The 12708-nt window shown below is 32.3% G+C and overlaps 1 protein-coding gene across 2 annotated transcripts in view; it reads right to left on the bottom strand.

The window, feature by feature from the left end:
* GABRG1 (gamma-aminobutyric acid type A receptor subunit gamma1) overlaps positions 1-12708 on the bottom strand; it is a 75078-nt gene that overhangs the window by 13235 nt on the left and 49135 nt on the right. Inside the window, exons 4-7 of one of the 2 annotated variants that reach the window (XM_045879466.1) lie at positions 10091-10311; positions 8962-9044; positions 5624-5761; positions 5347-5499 (exon numbers count right to left, since the gene is read on the bottom strand). In XM_045879466.1, coding sequence (XP_045735422.1) covers positions 5347-5499; positions 5624-5761; positions 8962-9044; positions 10091-10311 — 595 coding nt within the window. Of the gene's footprint in view, positions 1-5346; positions 5500-5623; positions 5762-8961; positions 9045-10090; positions 10312-12708 lie in introns of those variants that run through there. The other variant, XM_064582373.1, reaches the window with a different exon arrangement.

A 12708-nucleotide genomic window follows, 5' to 3' on the forward strand; every position in this document is an offset into this window, starting at 1 on the left:
GTCTCTTTGATATAGTAAAGGCAATACCAGCTTTATCCCTCGTCTCCTTTGAAACATGTCCTAATAATTTCTCTTACACACCTGTCTTTTTATTTTTATCATCACTTAGGATTGAAAAAAAAAAAAGTAAAGACAGGAGTATGATGGATTGGGAGTCATGGTGGCAAATCTAGGTTCAAATTCTGACTTTTCTATCTATTAGCTCTGTGACCTTAAGGAAGTTTCTTAACTCCTCTATACCTTTCATCTAAAGAACTGACACAGCAATATCTTGCTTAGTACTTACAGTACATTTATACATAAGGTATTTATTTTATTTATCAGTTCTTAAGGTGGATACTTAGAATATTGATTTTATATCTACCTTTCTAATATTAGCATTGCAAAGCTACAATTTCCCCTCTAAGCAAAGCTTTAGTTGCATCTCACAAATATTTATATGTGAAATTCTAATTAAAATTTAGCTTGAAATAGTTTCCAGTTTCCATTTTGACCCAAGGGTTATATAAAAGGTCATTTTTAAATTTTCAAATAGGTAGTCATTATTATCTATATTATTTATATTAATTCTTTTTAAAAAAAAATTTTAGAAAGGTGGAGGGAATGAGAGAGAGAGAGAGAGAGACAGGGAAAATCCCAAGCAGGCTCCATGCCCCCAGCATGGAGCCCAACTTGGGGCTGAGTCCCACAATCCTGAGATTGTGACCTAAGCCAAAATCAATAGTAGGGCATTCAACTGACTGAACCACCCAGGTGTCCCTATTTATATTAATTCTTAATTTACTTCCATTTTGGTCAGAAAATATACTCTGGAAAATTTTGGTCTTTTAAATTTTATTGAGATCTGGGTTAATGCTCCATATGCACTTGAAAATATGGTATATTCTGTAGTTAGATGTAGTCTTCTGTAAATACCAATCAGGTCAAGTAGTTGATAATTTCATTCAGATTTTCTACATTTTCACTGATTTTCTTCCATGTACTTGTTCTATCAATGAGTGAGAAAGGATGTTAAAATATCCAAATATAATTACAGATTTCTTTTTTTCTCCTATTATTCCTGACAAATTTGCTTCAATTATTTTTAAACCAAAACTATAAAGCTAGGCATATGGTAAGTGCTGATTTCCATGAATAAACAAGTCTTTCTTCTTCCTCCCCTTATGGGTTTTTTTCTGGTACTTGACTGAATCATAACATCGCCACGCTCAGACAAAGGTAGATTTCCAAATGTATTCCTGGATTCCATACTTATGTTCCAATTTACTAAAAAAAACCCTTAAAGACAATGTGTGTTTTGATTTCAATATTAATGACTGCATTAAATCTCACTTTATTAAAGTACTACTACATTTCTATTCATAAAGAATGAAACCTACAGCAGAACTTAGCTTTCAGACATTTATTTAATTTAGTAATTATTTTCACCATGGTTAGCTTAAAAATAAGTGGATTTCCTATTAAAATATCTTTGAATCCATGATAATAAGAAGATATTTGGGTTATTAAGCAGATTCATTGATATTTCCTGCTCAAAATCCTACAAGTCACATTGAGAATAAAATCTAAAGTCCATAATGTGACCCACTAAACCTATATGATCTAACAATTAGCCATATCTCCAATCTCATTTTCTACTACTTTTCAGTCAGTTCTAGCCATAGTTGTCTTTTTTCTGACCTTCAATCATGATGGCAAGGAAGATCCCACTTTAGGACCTGGTGGTTGTCCCTGTCTGGCCTTTCTTTCTATCACATATCCACCAGGCTAGCTCCCATGCTTCACTCAGTCTCTGCTACCTCCTCAAAGAGGTGGAGCCTGACTCCACAGGATAAAATAGCAAACATCATATTTACGCACATCCCCTGACATTTTCTTGCCACTTATTTTGGTTTCTCTTCGTAGTCTTTATTACTCACTGATGTTCTATGCTCTTCATATTTGTTCATTACCTGCACACCCCACTAAAACATGAATGCCATGAACATGGGGATTTTACAGCTACTGTTCACTGTTAACACTGAAGCACTTAGAACACTGCCTGTTTCATAAAAAAGCATTTGGTAAATGTTTGCTAAAACACAATGTGGAATAAATAAGCTCAGGAAATTGTACTTCAATGACATATATATATATATGTATGTATGTGCCTATACTTGTTTTAAAAAAAATCTTGAGCTCCAAATACATACGGCTCACAATTATAAGAGATATTCCTCAAGTTAGATCTGGCTATGGCTTATCTTTATAGTCAAAATGCTAATATTAAAAAATATGAATTCATATAACAACACATTTCCACAATTGGCTATTCCCTTTGATGACACTATGGCATTTTTTTTGGCTTCATACAAATATCATGGAAGAAGCAAGGACAAAAATGAACTACTGGGACTTCATCAAGATAAAAAGCTTTTGCACAGCAAAGGGAATAGTCAACAAAACCAAAAGACAACCGACAGAATGGGAGAAGATATTTGCAAATGACATATCAGATAAAGGGCTAGTATCCAAAATCTATAAAGAACTCATCAAACTCAACACCCAAAGAACAAATGATCCAATCAAGAATTGGGCAGAAGACATGAACAGACATTTTTCCAAAGAAGACATCCAAATGGCCAACAGACACATGAAAAAGTGCTCAACATCGCTCGGCATCAGGGAAATCCAAATCAAAACCTCAATGAGATATCACCTCACACCAATCAAAATGGCTAAAATTAACAAGTCAGGAAACGACAGATGTTGGCAGGGATGTGGAGAAACGGGAACCCTCCTACACTGTTGGTGGGAATGCAAGCTGGTGCAGCCACTCTGGAAAACAGTATGGAGGTTCCTCAAAAAGTTGAAAACAGAGCTACCATATGATCCAGCAATTGCACTACTGGGTATTTACCCCAAAGATACAAATATAGGGATCCAAAGGGGTACGTGCACCTCAATGTTTATAGCAGCAATGTCCACAATAGCCAAACTATGGAAAGAGCCAAGATGTCCATCAACAGATGAATGGATAAAGAAGATGTGGTATATATACAATGGAATATTATGCAGCCATCAAAATCTTGCCATTTGCAACCACGTGAATAGAACTAGAGGGTATTATCCTAAGCTAAATAAGTCAATCAGAGAAAGACATGTATCTATATGATCTCACGAATATGAGGAATTCTTAATCTCAGGAACCAAACTAAAGGTTGCTGGAGTGGTGGGAGGTGGGAGGGATGGGGCGGCTGAGTGATAGACATTGGGGAGGATATGTGCTATGGTGAGCGCTGTGAATTGTGTAAGACTGTTGAATCATATACCTGTACCTCTGAAACAAACAATACATTATATGTTAAAAAAAAAGAAAAGAGGATAGTAAGAAGGGAAAAATGAAGGGGGGAAAATCGGAGGGGGAGACGAACCATGGGAGACTATGGACTCTGAGAAACAAACTGAGGGTTCTAGAGGCAGGGGGGTGGGGGGATGTGTTAGCCTGGTGATGGGTATTAAAGAGGGCACGTATTGAACGGAGCACTGGGTGTTATACGCAAACAATGAATCATGGAACACTACATAAAAAACTAACGATGTAATGTATGGTGATTAACATAACATAATAATATTTTTTAAAAAAAGACAACTGCTGATCTGATTTCTAACACCATAGGTTAGTTTTGCTGTTTTAGAACTTCATATAAATGGGGGCTCCTGGGTGGCTCAGTCATTAAACGTCTGCCCTCAACTCAGGTCATGATCCCAGGGTCCTGGGATCCAGTCCCGCATTGGGCTCCCTGCTCAGCAGGAAGCCTGCTTCTCCCTCTCCCACTCCCCCTGCTTGTGTTCCCTCTCTCGCTGTCTCTCCCTATCAAATAAATAAATAAAATATTTTTAAAAAGAACTTCCTATAAATGAGCTTATTATAGAATGTATGCTTTTGTGTCTTGCTTATTTGACTCAGCATCCTATTTTTGAGATTCATCCATATTGTAGCTCCGTGTTGTGTATCAGTAGTATGCTCCTTTTTATTACAGAGGCGTATTCCATTGGCCATAATTTACAATTTACTTATTCATTCACCCATTGACAGACATTTGGTTATTTCTTGTTTGGGGCTATTGTGAATAAACATGCTATAAACATTAAAAAAAGAAAAAAAAGTAATAATCCATTCAAATTTTCTTTGGGAAAAATATGAGAATAATGTTTAAAAACAAAAATGTAATATTTAAGTCATACTTTTTGTATGGTAGCATACAAAGAATCTGAAATAATTTATTTACTCTAAAGTATGTTCTAAACATAAAATAATTTGAAATAATAATAATAGTTTAAATAGGAAACAAAACGCAGGTATTAAGTACATTTTATTCATTGGCTATATGTACATTTCTCTTTGGACTCCCAAGGGGACTGTATTTTCCAAGTTTAGAGCTGGGTGCCTCAGGCTTTATCTTGCCACTTTTATGTGATTTTCATTTTACTGTATTTATTAAATGGAGTTATTCACCAGCTATCATAGAAACCAATGAAAACCTCCTTATTGTTGAAAACAGACTGTCCCAACTTTATATTTTTTAAGACACAATTATCAGTAGTGTGATTCATGTCTTGCACTGATCTTGGGAATGAAATTGATCAATAAGTTGTCTTTGTATATCAATACATAAATGGATGCTATTTTCTTTTAAACAAACGTATAGTAATTAGACACATTTTTATATGATTTTGATTATTGCAATTGATTGCTAAAGAAAGAAACCAAAAGTCTATTTTTTCATGTATGAATTACAAATTACCCTTTTAATCAGTGTTATTGTACAGGCATCTCTCAAAATATTCATAGACTAATTACACATTTTATAGATTACAGAAGCCCAGAAGTTTCTTGTCCCTTTCAGTGACTTGCCCTTTAGAAAAGTTCACTGTTGATTAGCACCATTGTAAGAGCAGGGGATTTCAAAGCCTTCTGAACACACATCGGTTAATAAATGCTGGCTATCAGTGGTTCAGCTAAAAAAAAAAGTAAAATCTTGATGAAGAGTGATTAAAAATATAGACCAAATTGAGATTATGTGTGGTTTTTGTTTATTAATTCCTGCTGAGTATTTATGTTTCCTTTGAACTCCATTAGCAGGAAAAATTTTTTAAATTCTGAAATTTTAAATTCTTTGTGATTCTATTTCCTACTTGTTTGTCATATATTCATTTCAACATTTTATAAAGCACTAGAGTACTTGTAAATTTTTGCTTGATTGTAATGTAGAGGAATATTCTAATATATTCAACTATAAACTTCCTTCACATTAAAATATTTTAACAGTCTCATGATACTATAGCATAATATTCATATCATACCAAGTGATGTTCTTGCAGGTACTGCATCTTTATTGATCCAAAAAGACACCCAGGAAAGAACAACTGTCAGGATACATGGAATGTAGGTTTGAATAGTGAAATAGCCCATTCGTCTGCTCAGGTCAAAAAAAATTGTCATGATAATATAATCCCCTGGAAGAAAAAAACAGTTTTATTTTTGCTATTAAAATATGTAAAAGTATAGATTCCAACCTATGATTTAAATACATAGTCATTTGATGCTAGAATCATTCAGTGATTGGTGTTTCCTTCTTACCAGAGATGGTGTGAGAAATTTCAGTTGAGTTCCGTAACCCTACAAATGCAAACTGATATAATCTCCAGTATTTAGGATCAGCCACTTCTACAGAAGGTTTTTTCCACTTATACTCAATTTCATTTTTAGGGTACCCATCTAGATAAAAATTGAAATAAAAATATACAGATTAGCAAGATTTAAGTCTGTTACTGTTTCAATACCAACATCATTCCAAGGCAAGTTCTTTGAAATTCATGTTTGTATTATAGGTATGTCAAATATAGAAAACATGACATAAAATATATGTGTATAGTTTAAAAATCATATAATGATTAAATAATGATAATCCGTGTAACTCTACTTAAATAAAAAAATAGAATCATGCCAGTGTCTCGGGAAACTCATGTGTCCACCCCAATATAGTAGTCCCTCTTGTAAATAGAGGTAACCACTAACTTGATTTCTGTGATAATCCTTCCCTTGTGTTTTGGTTATAGATTTTCTGATATGCATTTCTGATATGATAGCTTATTTTAGGTTCTTTTTGAATTCTACTTGATTGTTGCCATACTCAATGCATTACTTTATATTTTACTTCTTTTCATATGATATTTGTAATAGTCATCCATGCTAATGTATGTAGCTTTAGTAAATTTGTTCCATCATAAAGATGTACTGAAATTTATCTATTTTACTGTCGTAAACATCTATAATGTTTCCTTTTGGTCAATAATAACATTGCTACTAGTAACATTACTATACATGCCTCACAAAATACATATATGCAAATTTCTCTGGGATATATATAGGTATGGAATAGCTGGGGTCATAGATTGCATATAATTTCTACTTTATGAAACAGTGCCAATCTTCTTTTCATAAAGAGTATATCAATAAATTCTCTCACCAGCCAGAGTATGAAAGTATACTTGGATCCATATTCTCATTTAACTTGATGTGGACAGTCTATTTTTACTGGTCTGTAAGCTAATTTTATTTCACATTTTCCTGATTATGAATGAAACTTAGTCATTTTTTCATATGTTTATTAGATTCTTAGGTTTCTTCTTTGGAGAATTGCTTGTTGAATCACCTATTCCTTTATTGGGTTTTCTCTCTCTCTTTCTCTCTATTTTTGGTCTGAATTAGTTATATAGCCTGAATACTAGATCTTTGTTAGTAATTTGTGTTGAAAATGTCTTTTTCATCTTGGAAGTTGCTTGGCATGGAGGTGTATTCTTTCAAAAAAAAATTTTTTTTTCTGCCAAATGTCAGAAAAATCCACAGGGACTTTTTGGAGTAATCAAGTGAAGGAAATTTGGGCTACAAATTCATGTGAAGGTGGGTTTTTAATTATATCCTCTCAAGGAATTACTTCACCCTAGTATGCTGATTGCAGAGGCAACTTTTCTTTTAGACTTTAGTATGTTTGTACATACATACACATGTATGTGTTGCTTCTTCATGTTACCTTAAGCATCCAGCCTTTGTAACCCAGCTGTATGTAGGAATTATGTTCTATTAGAACCCTAATCCACAAAGCTGTCAAAGTCAAAGCTCAAATTTACCTTGTTTGGCAAATGTCCTTGGGTCAAAAGTCACTATAAACGTTTCTGGCTTAATTTTTTATGCTTCAATTCCTTCCTGGTGATTTCACTTACATGTTTTTGAGAAGATTTTTAATAATATAAAATTTTAAATTGTTTTCAACAGAAGAATTGGTCTACTACATTATAGGAACAGAATTCACTATCAACTTTAAAAATTTTCAAAACATTGTATCACTTTGTACCAGGATATGCTCATCAGCCATTCAATGAAATAGCTCATCTCTCCACTAACCTGTTAAAAATCTGTTCTCTCTTTTCTTTTTTCATGTCTTCTTTCTTGTTCTATCAGGCTCTAATCTTTCTACTTTTCCATAATTTGTATTTTTTTAATTATCATTATCAATGCAATAGAATATAGTCATAGTATATGAGTGTGTGCACTAATAAAAGTAGTGAGCTTGTTACTTAACTATTCTAAATTTCATGATATTGACTTTTTAAATAGGGATGTATTGAAATTTTTGAATATGTTTGTTGTGAAATTAGGTATAGAAACCTTAATTCTCTGCTGGATCCATGTAGAATACCTGAAAAGTTAGCTATGATTATTATATTTATGTCAGTGATAACCAATTGCATTCACAGGGACAGATTATTAATTTCTAGCAATGACAATCAAAGCCAAAGAGGTATCACACCAAGAATTTAGTCATGGTGTCTAGGAGGCAAGTACAATAATTGCTAGATTTTCAAATAGTTGCATTCCAACTATTCCTTGAGTGCTTGGATTAATCAAGTCTTTGTTATGATTTGGCTGTTTTATTCATTGAGAAGTTGATGTTAGAAAATTAAAGCAGTGAGATAGATTATAAATTTAAAAGAACATTTTAATGAGACAAAAATCTTTTTAAAAAGTCAAGAAAATCATTAATAAAAACAACAAGAGATATTTGGGAATTTTGTAAGTGAAGAAGCAGGATAATACTTGTGAATACATAAAATCTACAGTGAATAAACTTTAGAATGTGATATATAAAAAAGTCAAGTTTCAATAGAAGGAAAATAGCAGACAATTTGTGTATATAAGTAATAACATTTTTTAAACTCATTTTATATGTTTTTAAGACTTGTTCAATTATATATTATCTAGAAAAACATTTTTATAAAAATATATGTAAACATTAATACATATGAAATAAAATTGATATTCATATACAAAGACAATTATTTTCTCAGAACAAAATACTTTTTATATTAAAATTATTTAGCTCTAGTCATTTCTCTGTGTTTCAATCTTTCTTTTGAATAAAATAACCTTATTTCTACCTTGTTTTTTCCAGTTCATTAAAGTCTTCTCAAAGATTTGCTATTCATGTAGTAAATATTATTCACCAAACCAATCTTTGAAACATATTTTAAAATTCAATATAATAAAATTAAATCTTGCCTCAGGAGATGAATAAAATTTGAAACAATATTTTATTCATGGCAGTGTTAAAACACTTGAACACAAACCTATCTTCAGGACTACTTTATTTAATCAAAATAGGAAAAAGACACTGGATAAAACCAAAATTTGTAAGCAAGGGTATAATTAAATATATACATTTACTATGCATTTATTGTCACTTTTTAATTTAAAAGCAAGAAAAATACGTCATTTGTAACTATTTTATCTGAGAGACGAACATAATCCACACTTCTGAAAATTATATGTTATATTTTATCTCATTTTATTTTACACATTTAAATAAACAGAGTCTGAGGCTAAAATTCTATGAAATTATAACATATTTTGTCACTTACAGCTTGAAAATTCCAGTGGGCAAGAATGTTCATCCATAGGAAAGTTATGAAGCTGAAGATAACATTCTGCATTGATTGTCAGTCTATTTAAATGAAAAAATAAATATTAAATATAAGAAATAATTTCAAGCATTAAAAATCCTTTGTCTAATTTTCAAGAATGATTTTGGCCTATATTAACAGACTGTGATATATTAGAAAATAATAATTGTAATGTCTCAAAGTTTTAAGTGGTGATATTATAGCATTCACAAGTGAGTAAGAAAATTCTAACATTTTCCTCTCCAGCCAACTAAGCTGCCATTGTATATATTTCAGTATAATTTCTGTTTACAGTTAAAAATTTATACTTCAGGATCACAACAAACACACACACACAATTAACAGAGTATACATGGTTAAGCATGGTGATTGTTTTCTCTTAAATTTTCATGAACTTCTTTCCATTAAGGATGATTCTTAATAAGATTGGGATGATTCTTGGTAAGATATGTTAAGATATGTTCAAGACAATGAATTAAACTTGAATCTTCATTTAATCCTTTCTTAAGAATGTTTTACTACATTATTGAATTTTATAGCAGGATTGACTCCTAGAGAAAATCTCAGTCAACCATTTGTATTATGGGTTAAAACACATAATGGTCACACCACACCTTCTTATGTTTCAGGAGGGGGGGATATCAAGAGGTTTTTTTTCTTTGCTTTTAGTCCCTTTCATATACCAGTTACTCTGAGCTTAAAAAAAGAAAGTTTCCAAAATATTCCACCACTTTATTTTTTTTATTTTTTATTTTTTTTTAAAGATTTTATTTATTTATTTGAGAGAGAGAGAGAATGAGAGAGAGCACATGAGAAGGGGGAGGGTCAGAGGGAGAAGCAGACTCCCCGCCGAGCAGGGAGATGCAGGACTCGATCCCGGGACTCCAGGATCATGATCTGAGCCGAAGGCAGTCGCTTAACCAACTGAGCCACCCAGGTGCCCATATTCCACCACTTTAAATTTTAGTGTATGAAAGGAACTCCATATTTCTTTCTTTGTAAAACTGAAAAAGGAAAATTTGCAAGTTGATCAAGTATTAGTATGGAAAATGAATTAGAACAACTACATTTTTTTAAATAGTATTACCTTAGAGTATATAGAACTCGTCCATCATTCCAAATTCGAAGCAGACGATTAGGAGTTGTTATCCAATGTGCATCAGATTTTCTTGAGTTTCTGAAGAACGTGTCAGGAATCCAAATTTTCCCTACCATATTACTGTTAAGCATAAGCACTTTCATGGTACTGTTGAATTTTAAACGACTGTCAAACCAGGTTTGGGCAAAAATTATATCTATTGTGTATTCCTGAAAGATAAAAAGAAGGGTAACAACCTATAATAGTAAAGTCACTATTTTAGATGTTTTCTTCAGATGTTTAAATTTTTACATTATAAAGTTTCCATAAGTAAATAGCTCTTAAACTCAGTTCTTTCTATGTCATTATCTTAAACTTCCTCTTTAATTGTTTACCTGAGTCATATAAAATAAAATCCAAAATTTCTAGTAATAACTGCTTCCCATCGTGGCTTTATAATTGTTTTATAAATCTTACTCAAGATTTTATAATATGTGGGCTATATATAAAATATAAAATATTTTATATTATTACATAAAATATAAAAGCAAATTATCTTAATGTTAATATAAAAGCAAATTATCTTAATGTTAACAATTATATTAATTTTTGTGATATTTACATGGAGCTGAAGTTAAAAAAAACCACAAATAAGTACAAAATCAAGATGCAAATACTCACTAAATTATCTAAAAGATCTTATATTGTCTTTTGTCCAAAACAAATTAATTACAATTATGTAGATCCATTGTTTTCAAAAGTTTCAAAACAATCACACAATGCACACACCCCTATTAAGTGGGTATAACATGCCAAGCACTATGTTGAGTTTAGTACATATCCTGTCATTAAAGCCTCACTGCAAACCTGTGAAATAAGTACTGCTATAATTTTTATTTTTAAATCACATTTATTGAGCAATACAGAAGTAAAATAATTCTCCCCACATCACAGAGGTAAATAAGCAGATAATAAGGAGACTGAGTCACACCAGGCTGAATCCCAAATCCACATCCACAATAACCACATATATTGGTGGTCCTAGTGGAGCCTGATGGGGCCAGGATTAGAGCACAGGCTATGCCCATTATCAGCAAGTGACTGTAAACAGGAAATTGCATGGTTACGAGAGAACCTTCGAGGGAGTGATTAGGTATTATCTACCTTTGCATCCTGACAAAATGCCTGCCATATTATAAGCATTAAAATTGATTTGATAAAATTAATGAATAAGAATGCAGTAATTATCAACGCTATTGAGAAAAGTGATTATATGCATGTGTGTGTATAACTTTGATATTAAGAGAGAAATAAAAGAGTAAATTGAAAAATATGAGGTATTATATGAGTTACTGGTGGTGAGGGAGATTGGTTGATCTCTCCTGATATAATGCCAGCAATTGGCCAATTTACCTGGGTGGACATATTTAGTATAAGAATTGGAAGTTTAATTGAGAGTGTGACAAATGAATGAAGATTTGACTGGAGTCAAACTTGTTAATAGGAAAGTTGCATCAAATCCTAATTTCCAGGCAGAATATTTATAATTGTAATTTACGTGACTAGAATGTGAGGAAATAGAATAGAGAAAGAATATAGACTAGAAAGGAAAACCTTCTTTTATGTATTTTGTTTTTTTCTTTTTATTTATTTATTGAATAAATTTGACATGTAACATTATGTAATTTTCAGGTGTACAGCATACAGCATACATAAAGTTACTTGGATACATTTATATACTGTAATCGGATTGCCATTGTAGCAATATTTATTACATTACATAATTATGGTACATTACTGTCTATATTCATTATACTGTGCATTAGATCTCTATGGCTTATTTACTTATTACAAGTTTGTATCCTTAAACACCATCATCTTATCTATTTTGGATGAACAGTGTTGCAATTTGGGAAAAGCACATACATATTAGTAATTATTTAAAATCCAACAAAGCCCTAGACATTATGCATTTGAGTATGAGATGTGCTTTATAAAGAGGTTAAGCAATATAGATAATCTACTATGAATAATTTTTTTATAAAATATATTTTTTAAAGATTTCATTTATTTATTTATTTGACAGAGAGACAGAAAGAGAGAGAGCACAAGCAAGGGGAGTGGAAGGCAGAGGGAGAGGGAGAAGCAGGCCTCCCACTGAGCAGGGAGACCGTTGCAGGGCTCGATCCCAGGACCCCGGTATCATGACCTGAGCCGAAGGCAGACGCTTAATGACTGGGCCACCCAGGCACCCCTACTATGAATAATTTGTCCATATTATAATGTAACATGTGATCATTCAGTAATCTATCCATATACTTAGCCTCTATTGTGTGTCATTGTTTTGCACGGATGTAAAGACATAAAGTCCTTAAGCACAAAAACACTTGCACCATAATCCCCTCCTGACATAGTCTTGATTGCCATGAGGTTGCCAGAATGATTTAGAGAGAGAGATGACGAAAATTTCATTTTTTCCAACTTGATATGGAATGGCACCGAATCAAGTTGTGCTGTGGCAGAGGTTGAAGGTGCTTTTGCAACCAGGTAAGCCCTATACATTCCATAGCCACCAGCTTGCTGATGTCCATTCCATAACTCAAGCGGAGTCATAATGCAAAACATAT

Source organism: Mirounga angustirostris, unplaced genomic scaffold (genome assembly GCF_029215605.1).
Source record: "Mirounga angustirostris isolate CCGP_5_RB_7025 unplaced genomic scaffold, mMirAng1.0.hap1 SCAF_2, whole genome shotgun sequence".
NCBI lineage: Eukaryota > Metazoa > Chordata > Mammalia > Carnivora > Phocidae > Mirounga > Mirounga angustirostris.